Source organism: Physeter macrocephalus, chromosome 6, assembly GCF_002837175.3.
Source record: "Physeter macrocephalus isolate SW-GA chromosome 6, ASM283717v5, whole genome shotgun sequence".
Taxonomy (NCBI): domain Eukaryota; kingdom Metazoa; phylum Chordata; class Mammalia; order Artiodactyla; family Physeteridae; genus Physeter; species Physeter macrocephalus.
This window is the reverse complement of record NC_041219.1, coordinates 45757289-45780659: the sequence shown is the minus strand read 5'-3', so window position 1 is coordinate 45780659 and position 23371 is coordinate 45757289. Positions and strand designations below refer to the sequence as shown.

At 39.3% G+C, this 23371-nt stretch overlaps 1 protein-coding gene across 2 annotated transcripts in view; it reads left to right on the top strand.

Moving 5' to 3' along the window:
* Positions 1–288: 288 nt before the first annotated feature.
* The window catches only part of EP300 (E1A binding protein p300), a 54558-nt gene continuing 31475 nt past the window's right edge, over positions 289–23371 (top strand). For both annotated transcript variants that reach the window (XM_028490678.2, XM_028490677.1), the window contains exons 1-10: positions 289–310; positions 2412–3049; positions 9250–9426; positions 11121–11382; positions 12780–12893; positions 13817–14062; positions 18181–18274; positions 18848–18985; positions 20629–20746; positions 21409–21583. In XM_028490678.2, the coding sequence (XP_028346479.1) occupies positions 304–310; positions 2412–3049; positions 9250–9426; positions 11121–11382; positions 12780–12893; positions 13817–14062; positions 18181–18274; positions 18848–18985; positions 20629–20746; positions 21409–21583 (1969 nt within the window). In that variant the 5' untranslated portion in view covers positions 289–303. The remainder of the gene's footprint in view (positions 311–2411; positions 3050–9249; positions 9427–11120; positions 11383–12779; positions 12894–13816; positions 14063–18180; positions 18275–18847; positions 18986–20628; positions 20747–21408; positions 21584–23371) is intronic.

Sequence of the window (23371 nt, the reverse complement as noted above, 5' to 3'; positions counted from 1 at the left end):
CTGAGCCACATGCCACAACTACTGAAGCCCGCGTGCCTAGAGCCTGCGCTCAGTGATGAGAAGCCACCGCAATGAGAAGCCCACACACCGCAACTAAGAGTAGCCCGCACTCACTGCAACTAGAGAAAGCCCGTGCGCAGCAATGAAGACCCAACACAACCAAAAATAAATAAATAAATAAATTTATTTATTTATTTTAAAAAAGTATATATGATTCCAATATTGTGAACTATGTAAATAGAAGGAAATGATGAAGGAAATATATCATTATATTGATATTAAGCAGTTGCCTTTTGAGTAGTGATGTCAGGTAAATCTTATTTGAAACCTTATTTTTATTCCACAACTATTCATAAGACATTTTATTTCTATGATGGAGGGGCACATGATTTTTCCAAAGGAAAGAGAATAATTCTGTAAAAATCTGGACTCTAAATCATGTCCTGAGATCCTGGGATATAATTCAGTTCAACTTAAATATGACCAGTTGCTTATCTCTGTTGGGCATTAGGCAAGGAGTTGGTATGTAAGTGGTAAGACATGTTATTCCCGGAGTTACAGTCTGGGTGCATAGGTGGGGTGAGGGGTGGTGATGGGGAAGAGATGGCAGGAGAGGAGGAGAGAAAGATAGACACACATGTTAATTTCAGTGCCATGGTAGAATGCAAAAGAACAGGAAGGACACATAGAGGAAGAATTGCACTTATGAACCAAGGGTAATTGGACCAACACAATCATTATTAAAGTGGTATCTTGTCTTTGATGGATGGGTTATCTTTAATAGGATTATCGGTTGTAGATTCAAGTATATTTAATTTTTAAATACCCAGAAGTGCCCTTTTAATGTTAAAACTACTTGGAGAATTAAAACTCAAAACACCTCAATCTATATAATAAGTTAGTACTGTCAACAGGTCAACCAGGGACAGTTTTGCACCTCCAGGGAACATTTGGTGATATATGGAGACATTTTTGATGTCACAAATGGGTTAGAGCTACTACTGGTATTAGGAGGAGAGACCAGGGATTTGCTGAGTACAATGCATAGGACAATCTCCCCTTCCCCCCCAAAGAATTATCCAGCCTAGAATGTTTAAATAGTGCCAAGGATGAGAAACCTAGGTTAATCCATAATTTTTGCATCCTGTTTCTCAGGGATGGGGCAGAGGTGGAATGGTAGTGGTTTGTCGGTTGTTGAAGAAACCAGAGGCATGGTTTTGTATCCTGTTCATCTAGATATTGGTTAAGGAAAACTAATCTGTAGTCTGAAGTCAGGTCAAAGCACATTCATTCAGCTTTGTGGCAGGCACTGTGTGATGGGAATTTGGTAAAGAGTGGTAAGCAGCTCCTGTTTTCCTGGAGCTTACACTGAATGGTTTACAAAGGGGAGATCTTTTTTATATAAGTTGTCTTTTTAAATTATTATTATATTTTAAATCTTTCGTTCTGAATTTATTTTGTGTATAGGTAAGTTATTTTAAGCTCTTCTAAGGAATTCTGGAATAGTATACAACATTTTTTTTTTAATCTATTTATTTTTTATTGCTTTGGGTCTTCGTTGCTGTGCGCGGGCTTTCTCTAGTTGCATCGAGCAGGGGCTACTCTTTGTTGCGGTGTGCGGGCTTCTCATTGCGGTGGCTTCTCTTGTTGCGGAGCACGGGCTCTGGGCACACGGGCTCAGTAGTTGTGGCTCGCAGGCTCAGTAGTTGTGGCTCGTGGGCTTAGATGCTCTGCGCACATGTGGGATCTTCCTGGACCAGGGATCGAACCCGTGTCCCCTGCATTGGCAGGGGGATTCTTTTTTTCTTTTTTTTTTTTTTTTTTTTTGCGGTACGCGGGCCTCTCACTGTTGTGGCCTTTCCCTCTCCCGTTGCGGAGCACAGGCTCCGGACGCGCAGGCTCAGCGGCCATGGCTCACGGGCCTAGCAACTCCGTGGCATGTGGGATCTTCCCGGACCGGGGCACAAACCCATGTCCCCTGCATCGGCAGGCGGACTCTCAACCACTGCTCCACCAGGGAAGCCCAGCAGGGGGATTCTTAACCACTGTACCACCAGGGAAGTCCGGTATACAACTTAATTGTGTATCTTTTTCATGACTGTCAATACAGACTTTTGGCAACTCATGTAATGGGGGTTGTACTAAGATGTATTCCTTTTTTCTCCGGTCTTATTTTAGGTACAGTCTATAAGTGTTCAAATTTGTTGGCATGACAATAATTTTTATATATTTATATATATATGTAAAACACCCTTTTTTTAGTATAATATGAAAAACTAATACAAATAGATAGTATTCCATGGAGTGAGGTTTAGAAATGATATTTAATGCTTATCGAGAACAAAGTATAGAGAACTTCGTAATTTTGACTCTGTCATACTTTAACCATTATCTTTCCTCTTTGTTTTTAGATTTTGGCTCTCTATTTGACTTGGAGCACGACTTACCAGATGAATTAATCAACTCTACAGAATTGGGACTAACCAATGGTGGTGATATTAGTCAGCTTCAGACGAGCCTTGGCATGGTACAAGATGCAGCCTCTAAACATAAACAACTGTCAGAATTGCTACGTTCTGGTAGTTCCCCTAACCTCAACATGGGGGTTAGTGGCCCAGGTCAAGGCATGGCCAGCCAGGCCCAACAGAACAGTCCTGGATTAGGTTTGATAAATAGCATGGTCAAAAGCCCAATGGCACAGGCAGGCTTGACTTCTCCCAACATGGGGATGGGCACTAGTGGACCAAATCAGGGTCCCACACCATCTGCAACGGGTATGATGAACAGTCCAGTAAATCAGCCTGCCATGGGAATGAACACGGGGATGAATGCTGGCATGAATCCTGGGATGTTGACTGCAGGCAGTGGACAGGGGATGCTGCCTAATCAAGTCATGAACGGTTCAATTGGAGCAGGCCGGGGGCGACCTAATATGCAGTACCCAAACCCAGGCATGGGAAATGCTGGCAACTTAATGACTGAGCCACTGCAGCAAGGCTCTCCCCAGATGGGAGGACAAACAGGATTGAGAGGGCCCCAGCCTCTTAAGGTAAGTGCAGTTCTGGTTTCTGTGTACTGTCAGTATGTTTTTCAGTGCTCCAGTGATGGAGGAGGGGGGCTTGAGGTCAGTTATTCATTTATTCTTTACTGTTCATGTTTAATCTTCTTACATCATGTATCATTTCCCACATATTATATGCCAGGGATCTACTGTGTTGTCACACGTTTTATGAAGCTCTTATATTAAATGTAAGTAATACTTTTTTTTTTTTTAACAAATGATTGCCAGCTAATTCCTGTTCCCTGTGGCACAAGTATTAGAATATTTTCATTTCATTTCTAATTCATCTCATTTTAGCCTTCATAGCCTTCCTTTAAAAAAAACAGCACTTGGGGATTCCCTGGTGGCGCAGTGGTTGCGCGTCCGCCTGCCGATGCAGGGAATAAAAATAAAAATAAAATAAAAATAAAAAAACAGCACAGTTTTGAGATAGCCAGCATTATATTATCTCCAGGTAGACTTTATTTGCTCCCATTGCTTGGAATGTCCCTGTTTTTTGGGGGTTTTTTTCTTTTTTAATTATTATTTATTTGTTTGTTTGTTTTTGGCTTGTTGGGTCTTCGTTTCTGTGCGAGGGCTTTCTCCAGTTGCGGCAAGTGGGGGCCACTTTCATCGCGGTGCGCGGGCCTCTCACTATCATGGCCTCTCTTGTTGCAGAGCACAGGCTCCAGACGCGCAGGCTCAGCAGTTGTGGCTCACGGGCCCAGTTGCTCCACGGCATGTGGGATCTTCCCAGACCAGGGCTCGAACCCGTGTCCCCTGCATCGGCAGGCAGGGAATGTCCCTGTTTTTTAAGAGATGTGTTATTTTTTTTCTTAATGGTTGATGGAAATTAAGGTGCATTAGTTTACTATAAAGCCTCAATCAACATTCCAGGTCTTCCAATTATCCTGATTTTGGCTGTTATTTGAAAGGTTTAGAGAAAAACAGGTTTTGTGTTTCATAGAGGGGCCATGCGTTGTGAATTGTTCTCTTGGCCTTCCCCATCCCTGGGCCTGTCCTGAGTGCTGTGTTGGCGCTCTTGCTCCATCTTCTGTTCCCTGACCAGGGATCGAACCCATGCCCCCTGCAGTGGAAGCGCGGAGTCCTAACCACTGGACTGCCAGGGAAGTCCGAAAGCCTTTTCTTTTTTAAAAAGCCTACTTTCTTAGCCTTATTAAGTAGAGAATGCTAAATATATTTTAAAAAACCTTTTAAATGTGTACTCTGTATGTATAATTAAGATGTTATAAGCATATGTTGGATGTTTATTCCTCCATATTTTTCTTACACATTTTATTCTTTTTTCTTTAAATGGTATCACACTATGGTTGCCAGTGCCTGGCATGTAGTTAGTAAATACTTGTTGAATGAAAGAGATGGCTTCGCTTGGAAGGTGATACTAGAGATGGGAGAGATTTTCACAAGGAGTCAGGAGCAAGCTTGCTCTGTAAGAGGAATAATTTGAGCAGGCATTGGGACTTCTATATTCCTGAGAATAATGGTGGTGAGAGTTCAAGGATGAAATGAAGACATACAGATGAATTGGGAGTGGGGGCACTGAGGTCACATGTAGATAAATGAAAGCCCTTAAATATTTTTTTTTGCTACAGGATAAAGAATATTGACATCTTGACTTAGGAAAAAATTGTTTGGCATCACTATCTACTCTGTAGGTTCTCCCTTTCTGGCACTTTTATGTTGCTGTTTTGATGTGGTTTACTTAGAACACTTGGAGTGAGAACCAGAAACAAGAAGGTAGAATATTTATTGGGTACCTCTTCTAGATTTCTAGGAACCTGCCTGTGAAGAGTCCCTGCCCTCCTGATGTTTATACGGGGGGTGGGGGGGCAGGGATGACAGACCTTAAACTTTCACTGATTGAACAAATATTTATTGAGTCCTAGCTTTGATGCTGAAGACAGAGCAGTGAATAAACTCACTTCATGGAACTTACTTTCTTTTTTTTATATATAAATTTATTTTATTTATTTTTGGCTGCGTTGGGTCTTCGTTGCTGCGTGCGGGCTTTCTCTAGTTACGGCAAGCGGGGGCTACTCTTCGTTGCGGTGCGCAGGCTTCTCATTGCAGTGGCGTCTCGTTGCGGAGCATGGGCTCTAGGTGCATGGGCTTCAGTAGTTGTGGCACGCGGGCTTCAGTAGTTGTGGTTCGTGGGCTCTAGAGCGCAGGCTCAGTAGTTGCGGCGCACAGGCTTAGTTGCTCTGTGGCATGTGGGATCTTCCCAGACCAGGGCTCGAACCCGTGTCCCCTGCATTGGCAGGCGGATTCTTAACCAATGCTCCACCAGGGAAGCCCGGAACTTACTTTCTAGTGTACACATAAGATATAAATTCATAGTATTCCAGGTAAATGCTGTGAAGAAAAATAAAGTAAGGAAAGGCGCATTGGGAGAAGGCCTAGGTTGAGAGTGGGGCACTGTGCTATTTCTAATCTAAATCACAAATTTCTGCATCAACATTGTTTCAGGGACTGGATATATAGCAGTAAATTAATCAGACAAAAATCCCTGTCCCTGTGGAGCTTATATTTTCATGGAAAGGGGCAATTCAAATATAAAAACTTAATTATTAAAATATTTACTTGTTTTAAATGAGTCCCACCTATATTTTATATTTGAAAGTTGATGTAAGTTGTTACTTTTGGAGCTCTTCTCTTAAAATTAACATCAGTTTGTGATGCGCTTTGGCATGTTATATTAAAGAGTGTTTAACCTATAAAGTTTTATTTTAAAGTAAGAGCAATGATTGATTTGTTGCATCTTTGTCTTTCTTGTGTGTTCTTGGATAGGCAAGGAGTGAAGCACATAGGAAGAACCAGTTAAGAGGGTATTAAGTGTAAGACAGGGAGGAAGAATCCATGTTGAGAGAGAAAAGACAGATCTTAATGCCATATCCTGATGGGTTCTAAAGAGGAGGATCTTATTCCCAAATTTACAATCTAGATGGGTGTGGTTTTAGGTGTACAATATCAATTTGAAAAATAGTCCCTATAGGGTGATGACGCCCCCCTAAACTAAGGCAGTGGTATAAGAGTAATAGGACTGAGTCTAGAAAACGTTTAGGATTGGTTGTCGGTTCTGTTCTGAGAGATCCCTCGTCTTCCTTGTTTATCATTGTACATGCTGCCCTGCCCCGCCATGGTTAACAAAGTGCCTGGTGAATGACTTGGATATAGATGTATTTATCAAATCTGATAGGTTGGAGGACATGTCAGGATGTAATTTAATTTGTTATTGTTTGGTGAATCAGGGAGTCACATTTTCACATTTAGTATCGATGTGCACTACTGTTAATGCCTGCAAGTCTTATTAAGGGATTTTTGTCCCAATGTTAAATGTTCCTAAACTGTTATATTTGTTGTATATTGGGCACTACTTTTTTATTTGTCAGTGTTTGGTACCATGGTGTGTCTTATGTGTTCCTGTGTTCCCTTTTAATGTATTGAGCACTAAGAAACAACCTGTAGTGTCAGATTTATTTTTAAAGAAAGATAAAATAGTCCCCTGCAGGTCCTTTGGTTTTAGTTGCCTAGAACTGTTTGTGGCTTCCTGGTCCTCTGCCTTTTCAGTTTAGGTGGAGATCTGTATTGTTGCTGTTTAGGTAGGTGGTAGTTGGACACCTGGATCACATTAGCTATAGAGAAGGGAAAAAGATCAAATAACTACAGTGTAGCAGAAATTAAGTACAGTATATTCCCTTCCTATTCTGTTTCGTGGAGGGGGATTGGTTGCATTTCATTTTCTAACACTGGCAGCAGAACTCTGAGGGAGATAGGTAAACAAAAAGCCCAAGAGTCTTTGTTGGTCAGAGTGACCAGAAGTGTCAGGAATGAATTACTGCCAGCTGACCAGCAGTTAGTGCAATCTGTATATTTGAGACCGTAGTCTGCTACAGAGTGAACTTGGAGTTTCTAGGTAATGCATTGTGATTGAGGGAACAAGCAATGTCAGGAATTGAAACTCGGATAGTGTAGGCAGTCAAGGCGGTATCTATGTGAGCATATGTGTGAAGGACCAGATTCTACTAGGATGTGTTTGATGAAGGGATTACGCTTATTAACAGGAGACATCAAGGCATCTTACAAATCCCAGCATTTTATCTATATAAATTATGGACTCTTAAATGGCTTTCGTTTTATGTCTACCGTGAATTTCCATGCAAATAAGAAGTACAAGTAAAATATAACTCCTCCAGGTGTAGGCGAGCATACTGTTGGAACTATATTTGTATAAATATTAGTATTTTAAAAGCAATATGTAGCAGCAGCACTCCCAGCCACATTGGAAACTACCAAAAGAAACCTGAACTTTGCATTAAAGCCTGTTTTTGTATTTGATTGTCCCTACAATCTTACTGGCCAGATTCATGTAGGAAATTCCAGTTATTGGAGACTGAATAAATTTTTTACTCTGGATGCTTTCCATTCATGCTGCCTCATTTTTTTATGCTTTCACCCACACTGTGCCACTTCCCTCAGTCTCATTCCCTGTCATCATCCCTGCCTCTTTGCGAATTTAATATTTTATTTCCTTTACAGGTTAGCATTCAGGAGTAAAAAATAGGAAAGGAGGGTGTGCCACTCACTGCCTAGTTATAGGGAAAGGGAAAAGCTTAAGCAAATGCTGGCAATTCAAGAAGCATGATGCTCTCAGGTTTGCAAGTTAATGGGTATAGGAGATAGGATACCATGGAGAAGTAGTCAGTTCTCATGAAGATCATGAAAGGTCTGGTATACCATGGTTTTCCCCCCTTATGAGTAGAAAAAAGTGAGGACAGAAGGCAAGAAAACCTGTTAGTCACAGTCTACAAAAGCTGTGATGAAGAGCTTTGTATTAAGACAGTGACAGTGGGCATGGATACATGGGAATGATGGGGATTGGGGGGCTAGAGGCAGAATTTGAAGGACCCTTTGATAGAATTGGATCTGCCTGAGAAGGATATAGAAATCTAGTATGACTCCTTTTAATTGGACAGTAGCTGTAGTGTTATTAGTTTTCATTCTGAGTGCTTGCTAGTAGGTGATGATTGACATACAGTGGGGTCTTATGTGGAAGGATAGAATTGTAAGTTGCATCATTGTTATCAGTAAAACATTTGGTTTTTGAATAATTAATGCTCTGTTCTTTAAGTTAATCATTATACAGTATGCTGGTTCCACATGGACTTACATAAACACAGGGAAAATCTTAGTTTTTTTTCTTTTTCTTTCTTTTTTTTTTTTTTTTGGCCATACCGCACAGCATGTGGGATCTTAGTTCCATGACCAAGGATTGAACCTGTGCCCTCTTGCATTGGGAACGTGGAGTCCTAATCACTGGACTGCCAGGGAATTCCCAAAACTTACTTTTTAAGGTACATAGGGGGCTTCCCTGGTGGCGCAGTGGTTGAGAGTCCGCCTGCCGATACAGGGGACACGGGTTCGTGCCCCAGTCTGGGAAGATCGCACATGCCGCGGAGCAGCTAGGCCCGTGAGCCATGGCTGCTGAGCCTGCGCGTCTGGAGCCTGTGCTCGGCAATAGGAGAGGCCACAACAGTGAGAGGCCTGCGTATCGCAAAAAAAATAGTAACAAATAGAGTACATAGGGATTGCATATACACTCAGATTACTTTAAGAGCCAATTTAATAAAGCAGCTAGGTGTGAGACAGCAAGAAATGGTGCAGACTTTGAAGTTTGCATGCTATATCTAAAGGATTCAGATTGAAAAAGTTTTAAAATCACTGTTCTACCGTGTCCCTAAGTAAAAAAGTACATATCCCCCCAAACTACCAATCTTCTACATTTTATATAAACAAAATGCTGGAATAAGCATTTTGATCTATCAAGTTCTCTAATATATTTAAGGATTAGATGGTTTATTGAGTTGAATTGAATTTATTAAGTTATAGTTTGCACATTAAATGAAAGTTATTTAGTGCATTAAAAGTGGAGATGAATGACAGAGCCTGCTTAGTAGATACAGCTAAATGAGGACGCTTATACATTTTTCTAAAACGTTTATCTCATATTTACAGCAAACAGCTCTAAATTTACTGTACCTCAGGCCCCTAGATTATAGTCTGTTTATGTATACAGAGAGTTTCTTTTAAAATTGTCTTTGTAAATTAGGAGGTAGAAAAGGAAAGGAAATAGTAATGTCCCATTAGTGTTGGGAATAAGATTTAATTTCTCTTCTGTTTCTTGTTCTTAGATGGGAATGATGAACAACCCTAATCCTTACGGTTCACCATACACTCAGAATTCTGGACAGCAGATTGGAGCCAGTGGCCTTGGTCTACAGATTCCGACAAAGTCTGTACTACCAAACAGCTTATCTCCATTTGCAATGGACAAAAAGGCAGTTCCTGGTGGAGGAATGCCCAACATGGTGGGTAGTAATCCGTTTACAAATTTGTCTTCCACCTGACGCTTTAACAGAAGAATTGTGTTAAACCTTTTATGTCTTTTATTATACTATACACACTAGGATGTAATGGATGGCCCCTGTGATCGAGGAAGCTTGTGCCTTCCTTCCATTTCACATGGTGTTTTTTACTTGCAGTATTGACCAGTGAGGATGCTGTCCAAATAGGAGCAAGTGGGGCTGCTACAATGAAAGTTTTGGGGTCCTGCCATATGCAGCTTCTCCTTGTGAGCAATTCTTTCTGTAGCATACAAAAGTGGAACCTCTTTCCTCTTGGGAAGGACTCTCTGAAAAAGGATTCCAACTCTCAATCACCATATCTACTGATTTGTATCTGATACTATAACACAGAAGTAACTTCCCTTTCAAAGTTACAAATTGTTTTTTTGTTTTTTGTGTTTTTTTTTTTTGCAGTAGGCGGGCCTCTCACTGTTGTGGCCTCTCCCGTTGCGGCCTCTCCCGTTGCGGAGCACAGGCTCCGGATGCGCAGGCTCAGCGGCCATGGCTCACGGGCCTAGCCGCTCCGTGGCATGTGGGATCTTCCCGTACCGGGGCACGACCCCGTGTTGCCTGCATCGGCAGGCGGACTCTCAACCACTGCGCCACCAGGGAAGCCCACAAATTGTTTTTAACAGTGATTTTTGTTATGGTAAAATCTCCAAAGCTTCTAACATTGCTCTTTTTCTTTTTTTGTGGTATGCGGGCCTCCCTCTGTTGTGGCCTCTCCCGTTGCGGAGCACAGGCTCCGGACGCGCAGGCTCAGCGGCCATGGCTCACGGGCCCAGCCGCTCCGTGGCATGTGGGATCCTCCCAGACCGGGGTGCGAACCTGGTTCCCCTGCATCGGCAGGCGGACGCGCAACCACTGCGCCACCAGGGAAGCCCCTAACATTGCTATTTTTCAAAAGTAAAACTATCTCTATTTGTAAATGTGTCAAGTAGTTCATGTCCATCTTTGGAAAAAATTGTCCTATAGGAATTTTATTTCCTTTTCAGATGTTTCAGGTTTTTTGCTTTGTGTCCCATAGTCATTGAATGCCTATATTTCAGATACTCCGCCAAGTACTGGAGACAAAGATGAATAAAATATGGCATTTCTGCCTCCAGAAATGTTTACTTTTTTATTAGGAAAAAGCATATTTCTTCCAGGGTTTACAGAAACTAATTTTTCACTCACCTGAAAGGCCCCTGCCAGCTCTGCCAAGAAGCTCTTCACTGTTCTTCAAAACCTAACTTGAACACTCTCTTCACAACAGATCCCTTCCTTTCCCCACCTCGCACTAGAGTTTACCATGTCCTTCTCTTTCTGTTTTCAGAAGAGTTGCTTCAGAGCAACCAAATTCAAATAATACATTTAAAAAAAATTTTTATTGGAATATAGTTGTTTTACAGTTGTCTTTCTCTTTCTTTGGCTCTCTGTATGTTATATTTTGATTATATTGCTTGCTAATGTAGCAATTTGTTTTCTTGTTAAATTGAGCTTCTTATTGGTAGAAGTCATCATTTATCGTAGAATCCCCTGTGTCAAAAAATTGGGTCTGGTACATGGTAGACTGTCCTTAAAGGTTTTCTTCGAAAATCTCCAAGTCTGTATTTATTAAGGAGGTAGCACACTATGACACCTATCATCAAATGCATCTTTATTGTTTTATCCCTTAGGGCCAGCAGCAGACCCCGCAGGTCCAGCAGCCGGGCCTGGTGACTCCAGTGGCCCAAGGGATGGGTTCTGGAGCACACACAGCTGATCCAGAGAAGCGCAAGCTCATCCAGCAGCAGCTTGTTCTCCTTTTGCACGCTCACAAGTGCCAGCGGCGAGAGCAGGCCAATGGGGAAGTGAGGCAGTGCAACCTTCCCCACTGTCGTACAATGAAGAACGTCCTTAACCACATGACACACTGCCAGTCAGGCAAGTCCTGCCAAGGTGAGTGGGCTCAAAGGGTTTTTGTGCTCAGCAGTTAATATTTTTTTTTTTACAGTTAGAGCTGATCACATTTTCTCTCTTTTATTTTGAGACTCCTTACTGATAATGCCTTACTCTGTATTAAGTTATGATAAAATTCAGTATCATTTTGTGAATGAGTATCTAGAGATGTGGTAGGAGAGGAAGTTTTAGATTCTTCCCTTTTGGGGTGATACTTACTGACTTTTATTTGCCCCAGCATAGCTTTAAATATTATTGAGGGTTTGCTAACTATCATGTAGGCCAATACTAAAAGAATGCGAAATACATAAAATACATACATAAAATACAATACATAAAAGAAAGCGTAATACAATTTGTATATTTATAGTCATTAGAAATCTGTGTGTTGTTTTTTTTTAATTTTTATTGGAGTATAATTGATTTACAATGTTGTGTTAGTTTCTGCTGTACAGCAAAGTGAATCAGTTAAACATATACATATATCCACTCTTCTTTAGATTCTTTTCCCATATAGGTCATTACAGAGTATTGAGTAGAGTTCCCTGTGCTATACAGTAGGTCCTTATTAGTTACCTATTTTATGTATAGTAGTGTGTATATGTCGATCCCAATCTCCCAGTTTATCCCCCCTTCCCTTTCCCCCCGGGAGCCATAAGTTTGTTTTTTACACCTGTGACTGTATTTGTTTTGTAAATAAGTTCATTTGTACCATTTTTTTTAAGAGAAATCTGTTTTTATAGGTTTGTTTTGTTTTGTTTTTTATTTTTGGCTGCATCAGGTCTTTGTTGCTGCACGAGGGCTTTCTCTAGTTGTGACAGGCAGGGGCTACTCTTTGTTGTGGCGTGCGGGCTTCTCATTGCGGTGGCTTCTCTTGTTGCAGAGCACGGGCTCTAGGCACGTGGGCTTCAGTAGTTGTGGCTCACGGGCTTCAGTAGTTGTGGCTCGTGGGCTCTAGAGCACAGGCTCAGTAGTTGTGGCGCACAGGCTTAGTTGCTTTGCAGCATGTGGGATCTTCCTGGACCAGGGATTGAACCCATGACCCTGTATGGCAGGCGGATTCTCAACCACTGCGCCACCAGGGAAGTCCCCAGGTTTTTATAATGTAAAGTAGATTGCACAGCTTTGTGGTGAAAAATAGGGGCTCTGGAAGCCAGACCACCGGAGTTTGAATCCCACTTTGGGTGCTCTGTGACTTTGTACACATTACTTAACCAGTTTTTGCCTGTTTTCTCAACTATAAAATGGGAGGATTAATAACTACCCTATAGAGATGTTATGAAGATGCAATGAGTTAGTAACATTTGTAGCACTCATTATGTGATCGATAAGTTAGCTAATAGTAATATAAAAATATAACCTGCATTTGAAAAAAGAATCATTTTTCTTCTTTTTAGTGGCACACTGTGCATCTTCTCGACAAATCATTTCACACTGGAAGAATTGTACAAGGCATGATTGTCCTGTGTGTCTACCCCTTAAAAATGCTGGAGATAAGAGAAATCAACAGTGTAAGTGACTAAATCTTTTGAAGCTTTTATATCAGAAGTATTCTTAGACTCACCAACGCAACTTGGTGAGATGTAGAGTACCTCTTGATTGTGTGAAGTTCCTGTGACTGCCTAGTGCTATCATACTAGATTATTTCCACTTACCACTGACTTCATATTAATAAGGTTAGAATGGAAGTACTTATTACCTAAAGTAGGATCCAGAAAGATCATTGCTTTGACATTGAGCAAGTTACTCTTTTATACCTGTGATATAAATATTCAGATAATTTGAAATTAATGTAAAAAGAAAGAAGAAAGTTTGAGATTATTTTTAGAAGCCTGGGGTGATGAGCTTTTCTTAGAGGAAAGACAAGTCAAAAGTAGAAAGTGCAGCCACCACACCTCCTTTAAAAACAAAACATTTAGCATTTAGGATTGAAAGATAAATTTGGAACTGTATATATAGCATGTTTTTAAAAGTAATTAAATTCCATAAATTAATGAAGAAACCATAAATAGCCCAGTAGAGAATTGGGATTAGGAAATAGTTCGCTAGAGGGAGGAAATACCAAAAAGTTCCCTATTAAATTAAGGAATGAAATAAAGTACCATTTCTCTCCTGTCACATTGATAGAAATGATGCTACCTGGTGTTGGCTTTTGTGTGGCTCTGAGGCATTTCATACACTCTGATGGGAATATTGATACAGCCTGTGGGAAGCCTTTTGGGTATTTTGGATCAAAAGGTTTTCATGCCAATGATCCCCTTTGACCAATCAGTTCTGCGTCTAGAAATTTTTTCAAGGAAATAATGGGAAACAAGATGTGTGTACTTCATAATCACATAACAATAATTTTGTGATTAAAATTCACTCAGGCATCATAGTGTTTTCTTTCTCACCATCTTTAATGTTTTAATACTGTTTCTTTTGTTTTCTCTAGCAATTCTGACTGGAGCACCAGTTGGACTTGGAAATACTAGCTCTCTAGGGGTGGGTCAACAGTCTACTCCCAGCCTAAGCACTGTTAGTCAGATTGATCCCAGCTCTATAGAAAGGGCTTATGCAGCCCTTGGACTACCCTATCAAGTAAATCAGATGCCAACACAGCCCCAGGTGCAAGCAAAGAACCAGCAGAACCAGCAGTCTGGACAGTCTCCCCAGGGGATGCGGCCCATGAGCAACATGAGTAAGTCTGTGTCCTCCTAGTGACAGTTGTGATACCAGTTGTGTGTGTAAATACCATGTAATATACAAGGTTAACTTCATAGTTTATTTTAGTCTCTGTGTGTTTGTGTGTCTGTCTCTTTTATTATCTTTCTCTCCCTGTCTCCCTCTCTTACTTTTTTTGTTACATGATTAATTTTTTGAAGTAACTTTTAAAAGATTATAGTATAGAAATCCCCTTGTAATCCACATACCAGAGGCAACTGCTATTGGTTTATATCCTTCTTAATCCTGTTATGCAATTATTAGTTTATATTTCTAGAAGTGGGATCCCATGTGTTTTAACAGACTATTTCTTTACACAATGTGGACATCTTTCAGTTTCCATGTCTAATGTATCCATTTTAATACTTGTATAGTATTTTGTTGCATAGAACAGTGTGTTACAGGTGGACATTTAAGTTTCCAAATTTTTTGATATTTTAGATGGCACAAAGAAACTGTTCTGGCTCGAAGTATTCTTTTGGTAGTATTCTTTTGATTTGAAGTGTTTGGTTATTGTTAATATAGATTTCTACATATCTGGCAGCAGTAGTCATTTGCCTTTGAAATAGTTTATCGAATACACGTGTTCTCCTAACCTCTTCCTATGATAAAACTGAGAGGGAAGGGGAAGTGTGAGCAGTGTTCTAATATCCTAATTTGGGGGTGGTTTTTATTCTCTAATTGTATGGTAAAATAAAGGAGATTTGCCCTATGACCATCCCTTTACTGTCAGGCAGTTGAACATCTAAGCAATTTTGTATAAATAGTTAAATACCCAGCACAGGTAAGCCCATAACTTTTAATTATTTGGCTCTTATTCTAAAATTGTTCTTGATGATGAAGTTCTTCTGTAATTAGACAACTGTCTAATTTGGAATAATCTACCATGCTTTTTCCTTTGAAACCCATTTTCATCCCTCTATTAATAAGTGCAGTAGGCTTTAGTTTCTGCACATTGTTTGATTCTAAATGAGAAAATTGGGCACGCTACTCTTGTAAGAAGGTAAATCTTACTGAGTTTTATTTTTAACTTAAGGAAATGTACACTATTTCATAATAAGCAATGCTAACTTGTTAAACAGTTATTGAGAAAGGAGTTTTAAAAACTGGACTAGAAACTGGAATGAAGAGCATTCCTGCCTTTTCAGGCTTGTTTTCAAGCTCTTGTTTATTAAAAGAGAGATCTGAGGACTTCATTTCCCCCTTCTTCCATCTCTCTCTCTCTCTCTCTCTCTCTCTCTCTCTCTCTCTCTCTCTCTCTCTCTCTCTCTCTCTCTCCCTCCCTCCCTCCCTCCCTCCCTCCCTCCCTCCCTCCTCTGACTTATGATTGCTTTTTTCCTCTCTCTTTCCAAGTTATGTAGACTGTGTCTTCCTTGAGCTTTAGGATATTGACCCAACGCACTTGTCTACCCCTGACCTAGATTTTCATTTTTGTAATTGGTTGTTTGCAATTACTTTTTCAAGTTTCTGTGTATAATTACCAGTTTAGTTCTTGTCATCTTCTCTTGTATCATCTGTGTATTTGTATGTACATTTATATGTACCCACAAAATTATTTGAAAGTTAACTAGCTTCTTGGATTTCTTTTTCCCCCTTTCTCGGTGTCTTTTAAAAAAATTTTTTAGGATTAAGATTAATCAGGTTTTTCCATTTATTTCTTGTTATTGAGTTAACGTTGCCTTTTTGGTAATAGCCATCATTGTGAGCCAGTACTTTTAGAATACCTCAGATATTTCTTTGTTGTGTTAGAGCCCATCTTGAAAGCTGGTGTAAAACAAACGCAAAATGTCATCATGGTTTCTTTTCTTCAGGCACAAGCCAGATAGTCAAAGGCCTCCTTTGAAGTAATTTTTCCTTTTATACCAAAGTCCTGTAATGAGGGGACATTCTCGGACATTCTCAGAGTTACAAATTTTAGGTACCTGTGATTGACAAGGGCATTTGAATAAAAACAGCATTCACTTAGATGTGCTGTGTGCTGAAAAAAACATAGTAAAGGAGGCATGATCCCTACTTTTGAAACATCTCTAGTTTGGATGGGCAGGTAAGTGACTAAATAGACAAAATAGCAAGATCTCTGCTACGTGTATCAGGTTATAGAGATTCTGTAGCAGGGAGGAGAAGAGGGAATCCACTCCAGAACTCCAAATTAGAGCTTTTTACTGTAAGCCTTCCATGACCATGTTTGACCGCATTCTTAATCTTCTGGTTTCTATTGAATTCACTTATTCTGTAAAGATTTTGTTAGGGCTTAGAAAAAATACGTATTCTTCTAGGGCTTAGGAGTCCCCCTAGGGCTTTTAATATATATATGTATGTATGTATGTATGTATGTATGTATGTACTCACTGAATATTAGGTGCCTTGAATTCTTTTTTTGTTCATTTTCTTTCTGACTTATTCTGTCAGTGCCAGTAGTGTCTTTCTTCCTACATTTTTGTATTCTCAAGTGAATGCTCACTCTTACGGTCTTGAATGCGAACCTGTGTAAGGGTATCCTTCTCAAGTTATGATGGAGCCATTACTTGCAGTAATGGACCCGGATACTTCAGGGGGAATGTTTGGCTGTGTTTTCATGCACCACAGAAGGCAGTAAGATAAGCAAATTGATACATAGTGTAATCACTTTTTCTTTTACCTTATTGTCGCGACCAGTAAAACAAATCTGTGTTAAGGGTACATAATTTTTCAAAAAATGAGTATTCACACGTGGAGTGTTCATAGTGACAAGTAGACCACTACCAGCAACTACATTATAGGGGCTGCCTTGATGATGTCAGAAGCAGAGTTCTGCCTGAGCATTTGGGAAGCATGATGAAAGAAGGCAACAGGATTTTTATTAGACATTGTCTAGAAATCTAGCCAATTATTTTCATTTTAGGGAAGTTTTTGTTTTCTTTTTTTTAAAATATCTTGGAGGGTATATTGATAGAATTGTATATCAAAAAATTTTTTTAACCAGACAAAAATCTGGTTTAGTGTAAATATTGTTTGTTTTTTTGTTTTTAAAGAAATAATATTCATTAAAATCATTAATCGAAAAAGTTAATATATGTACATAGAGCTATTCAAGCCAATTTGAAGGAGTATTCAATTAAAAATGTTTAACCCAAACACTGTTTTTCATTCTCCTCCCTAGGGGTCATCATACATGTCCTTACATAGATTGTGCTTATGAAAGCACCTGCATATATTAATTCAGTTCCCTAAACAATTTTGGTTCTAGTTTTTTAGCTCCTTTTAACATCATTACTCTTATGTCTGTCCATACATGTATCAGTATAACTCTAAGACAGAATATCAAGTGGAAATCCTAAGTCAATGAATATATGCATGCATTTTTTCATTTGTTTAGCAGTTACCAAATAGCTCTCCCAAGAGTGGGTCAGTTTACACATCTATGAATTTTTATTGAAAATGCTTCTTTTCCCAAACGTTTCTCAACACTTGGTATTCTCAGACTTTATAAAAAAGTTTTCACAGGAATTCCCTGGCGGTCCAGTGGTTAGGACTCCACGCTTCCACTGCAGGGGGCACAGTTTCAGTCCCTGGTTGGGGAACTAAGATCCCATAAGCCGCTAAGATCCCTCAAGCCGCACGGCCAAAAGAAAAAAAGAAGTTTTCACATTTTCATACATGAAAAATATATTCCTTTAAGTTTTACTGTAAATGCAGTTGAGCATATTTGCATACTTTTAAAGCTGTTGTATTTCTTTTTTATGTAAATTGCCTATTCCTTTCCTCTTGGATTCTTCATCTTTTGTAAAGGTTGTAAAGGTACTTTGTGTATTAGCCTTTATATATGTGTTGCTAATTGTATCGCAAATGATTATTTATTATATACAATGCCAGCATTTTTTCCCCCTGATTTGTCTTCTGTCTCTTGACTTTGTCTATGGTGATTATTTTACTTATTACTCAAATTTCTAAATGTTCTTAAGACTTCTGTTTTGGGTCTTTGAAAGGATAAAAATTTCTGTGATATTTTCGTCTAGTACTTTCATAGCTTTTCCTTTCTCTTCATCCATTTTTGTTATTTTTATTGTTGTTGTTGGTATTTAAAAATACTCTGTCTTGCTTTTTGTTTTGACCTAGGTGCTAGTCCTATGGGAGTAAATGGAGGTGTAGGGGTTCAAACGTCGAATCTTCTTTCTGACTCGATGTTGCATTCAGCCATAAATTCTCAAAAGTAAGTTTTATCTTGGGTTGTGCCCTTTGTCAGATTTCAGACACTTGTTAGAATTCCTTGAGTTTTTTTCATTTGCTTGATTTGAAGATACCCTTGATGAATGAAGACAAATAATATGTTTGAGTTTATTCTTTAGGCTCTCTGTAACACTCTTTAGAAATTGTATCAATTATTTGGGGTAACTGACACCTTCCCAAATACAGTAGAAAGTTCCAAATGCAGCTGCTTAAAAAACGAGTTTGCTCTATCCCAGTGTTAACAATTAGTCCATTGCCCAGTGGATTCCCTGGGATAAGCTGTGTCAAAGTGACAGCTTAGTCTTATAACACAAGACTTAGTCTTTTAAACACAAGACATCGTCTATCCCTCCACACAAAGAAATGTTGTGGGTTTAACTCTTTTCCCTCACACAAGTACAAATACATACACACCATTTCCCCCAGACTTCTTTATGTGTAAATAGACTTGACATAGTGTATTGGTCCTATTGCCGTCATCACTGTCAGCTCTACTTAAATGAGATCCTCTTTCTCCTACCCTTCTTCACTAAAACTATTTCACTCCTTTTAAAAGCCCAATGATGAGTGAAAATGCCAGTGTGGCCTCCCTGGGTCCTATGCCAACAGCAGCTCAACCATCCAGTACTGGAATTCGGAAACAATGGCATGAAGATATTACTCAGGATCTTCGAAATCATCTTGTTCACAAACTGTAAGATTGTCGGCTTGTCTTATTCATAAGGAGTTACCAGGTCAACATGCTACCAATCTGCCAGGCACTTAAACACAAGAGAAATATTCCTGATTTTTCTATAGCCTGGCTGCTGCTGCTGCTACTTTTGTGGTTTTCCTGCTTCCTATTCTCTGCTTCTCAACTTTTTCACCATCATTTGTTAGGAGTCTTTCAGCCTTTAATGGTGTGTGAATGATTCTGCCTAGCGACAATAATCAATTTATATTAGTTAAAAATTATTCATTTAATACTGTCTTTACAAAACTCATATTTTAAAAGAAAAACTAGGTCTTAGATCATTAGAATGGTAGAGGCAACACTGTCTTCTGTTGTTATCCTTGGTAAAGCTTTTATTATCTTGACAAATTGAATCTGTTTGGGTGGTCTCTCTGTGGTCTCCTGGTCCTCCAAATGTGCACATAGTAGTAGTTTGTGAAATACCCCTGCACTGTTTGGTGTGAAGTGTATGTATGCCAGGCACACTGCCTCACAAGCACTGTCTTGTTGGATGAAAGAGGGGGAAGGCATATAGAGTGGTAAAATGTAATGTGCCCAGTATCCTAAAGATAGAGCTCTGCCCTCACTGATTAGAGAGCTTATACTTCAAACAAAATGCAGCATTTTTTTTTTTCTTGGAAGAATCAGTCTTTTTTCATTTCCCTTACACTTAATAGAGGGATCTCCTTCAATTCATCCAATTTTTTATTGGCTTAGAACCATGTGGTCTGTCTTTTATCTTCTTATTTTTTTATGTTATATTGGCCTACTAATTCAACTTGAGCTACATTTAGGAATTCTCAAATGATAGCATCAGAAATGGAATTTGACACAAGGAGAAAACTCTGAGATTTTAATACTGAATTAATAAGGAATAACCAAAACAAACTTATCTTGTGATCACAATAGATTATTTGGGATTGATCATCTGACTTGATGTTAAATGTTTATTTTGTGCTTGCAAATTTTTTACTAATTCGGGTTTTCCATTTATTTCTTCTCCACTTGGTTATTTCAGGTACAATACACAACTGAACATGAGATGTCCAGATGATAAAATTAGTAGCTGACATCACATTTTGTCAACCTTCAGGAAAGTTAGTGCCAAGCATTTTGCAGGGAATTGCTAGAGAGCAAAAGACATTGAATTTAGCAGAATTATTATGCATTTTTGTTCCCTTCACTTTAAGTTTTTGATCATTTAAGATTTTGTAGAGATTATTAGGTTTTATTGTACTAAGCTGAATAAAGAGAGTAGAAGGATCTTAAGGCTGTTGTTACTTGGTACTTTGGCAGAGGTCAGGTTTTCTCACTTCCTTTATGCAAATAGCACAGTATAATTTTTTTGCTCTACGTTAGAGTGACTGGGACCAGAGAGTATTTTTATGGAGTCATTTCTTAATTCTGATCAGGAATACCCTTTCATTAGCACAGAGAGACACTTTCATTTTGGTCAGTAATTTATATTTGAAGACATCTCATACCTCATTTTAAAATTCTACCTAAGTGTTCATTGTATAAAAATGAGAAAATACTAATCAGGAAGACATTTAAAATACTGTGTACTTATATGGTGAGGAAAAAAAATGACATGATATAATAGTGGTAGGATTTTCTGTTCCTAGTGTTCAAGCCATATTTCCTACTCCGGATCCTGCTGCTTTAAAAGACAGACGGATGGAAAACCTGGTTGCATACGCCCGGAAAGTGGAAGGGGACATGTATGAATCTGCGAACAATCGAGTGAGCATCCGTTTTTTTCTACTCAAGGCAAAAGTGGACCTCTTCTGGCTGTTTAGTTTATTCCTCTTAGTTGCACGTACACCGAATACTATACTTTAGAGGACACCCTTTAGCCATCCTGTCTTATTCTCACTGTGGAGTCACGATAACAAAGCAGTTTTCTTAAAGTGTACGTCAAGAATCTTACATTTTTCCTCTTAATAATACAGTGTACTCATGTGGCACTTTATCTGGGTTGTCCTTCTGTCAGCTAAAAAGTGGTTGAGCTGTTACCAGCTCTGTGCTATTTTCACTAGAATATGGTGAATCAGCTGCTTAGTATTTTCATCTCAAGTAGTATTTCTGTATCAGTTGAACTTTCCTCCCTAAATTGGCACTTTTTCAAAATGTAGCATATTCTTCCCACATGCTGTAAATTGTAAATCTACTTTGAGAAGTCATGCTTTACTATGTAGGTTCATTATATAGCAGCTATTCATATGATCATTCCAAACATGAGCTCATGTTTGGAATGTTGTAGGAAAGTAGATTAGATTTATTCTTTTCCGTTTTCATTTCTGCCTACCTTTTTAAATGAAGCTAATGTCTGTTCTTAGTTCATTTTTTGTTACCTGATGGTAGTCCCTCTTTCTTCCTCATCTCTATTTTCAAAATTCAAAAAGGCGGAATACTACCACCTGCTAGCTGAGAAGATCTATAAGATCCAGAAAGAACTAGAAGAAAAACGAAGGACTAGACTACAAAAACAGAACATGCTACCAAGTGCTGCAAGCATGGTGCCAGTTTCTATGAACCCAGGGCCGAACATGGGGCAGCCACAACCAGGAATGACTTCTAGTAAGTGCTTTTTATTATATTTATTTTGGGGAGAAACTGAAATAAAACGGTTCCTAACCAAATTCACTAATTTGCATTAGCTTGTGTAACTATTCTACAGCTTTCAAATGACTCTTTTTTGCCTTTTCAAAGAAAATAATTCATTCTCTAGTAAAAACAGTAAGCTGAACAGTATATTGAAGATTTCTGGACATGACTTGACAATATGGCATCATTTTTAGTGCCAAAGATATTCTTCTGTCATAGTGACACCTAGGAAGTGTGATAGTCCACAGGTTTTCACTTATTTGCATATGGCAGGCAGCCAGCCAATAGATGTAGACTGAGCAAGGTTCAAATACCTTACTGGCTTTGATACATCTAAACAATATCATGTTACTTAACGTTGTCACACTTTCTTCTTGACCCAATATGTTCAAAGGCTAAGAACTGTTTATTTTTTAGAAGCATCATTTGAAATTCATCTTGACAGTTTCAGCCTTCTTGACCTAATGAATTAACTGGATAGCCAAGATGATCATGCATTCCATTATTCATTTATTGACTCATTACTAGGTTCCAAGCAGTGAAATATGGTGTGGGTACACAACGGTGAGGAAAAATACAGGCTATTTAAATGATGTGTGGAAGGCTATGATAGGGAAAACCTGTGTTTCTTGAGTCAGGGAAAGCTGGCTATCTATAGATAGTGCCAAATGAGCCAGCAGGTACCAACTCTTAGGCCAGTAGTGGATTATAAGTGGGCAGAGAAATTCACCCCCACAGGCCTTGAAGTAGTCAAATGTAGAACTTTTAGCAGCCTCATTTGTTAACTGCAGTGTTGTGCTAGATATATTTTCTCATTGAGCCATGATGTGAAAAGAATTGAGAACAGCATTTCTGGCGGAGGGTACAGCATACACAGAGGCCCCACTAGCAAGGGAAAATGCAGGTATTTTTTGAGTAGGTAGAAGAGCAATTGTTCAGAAACATTGTTCAGAAACAAAGTCAAGACTAGAGTTGTGGACACGGCCTCAGTGCTAATGGTTTGAACTAGGGCAGTAACTAAGATACAGAGACAAGTAGACAAATTTGAGATACTTGGGTCTGGTAGAATTTACCTGAATTCTTCAGAAATTTGAGCCAAGTTAAAAGTTTATCAGATGTTAAACTGTAGTCTTATGTTAAAATAAAAACAGGATGGTACTGGTGCAGTAGGGTAGGGACAAATATTAGTGGAACTGAGTAGCCCTAAGTATATGTTTATAGACTGAGATTCCTGTCTTACCCCATACACAGGAATTAATTGTAGAAGAATCCAAATTTTTTAAACTTTAAACCAAAAAATCAAAAGTACTACAGAGAATATTGAAGAAAATATAAAATGAAATGAGAAAGGTCTCTAAAGTAAATACTATCTGGAAACTTTTTTTTTTTTTTTTTTGTGGTATGCGGGCCTCCCTCTGTTGTGGCCTCTCCCGCTGCGGAGCGCAGGCTCCGGACACGCAGGCTCAGCGGCCATGGCTCACGGGCTCAGCCGCTCCGCGGTATGTGGGATCCTCCCAGACCGGAGCGCGAACCCGGTTCCCCTGCATCGGCAGGCGGACGCGGAACCACTGCGCCACCAGGGAAGCCTGCTTTTTTTTTTTTTAATAAATTTATTTATTTTATTTATTGTTTCTGGCTGCGTTGGGTCTTTGTTGCTGCTTCGTTGCTTTTCTCTAGTTGCAGTGCGCGGGGGCCACTTCTCGTTGCAGTATGCAGGCTTCTCATTGCAGTGACTTCTCTTGTTGTGGAGCACGGGCTCTA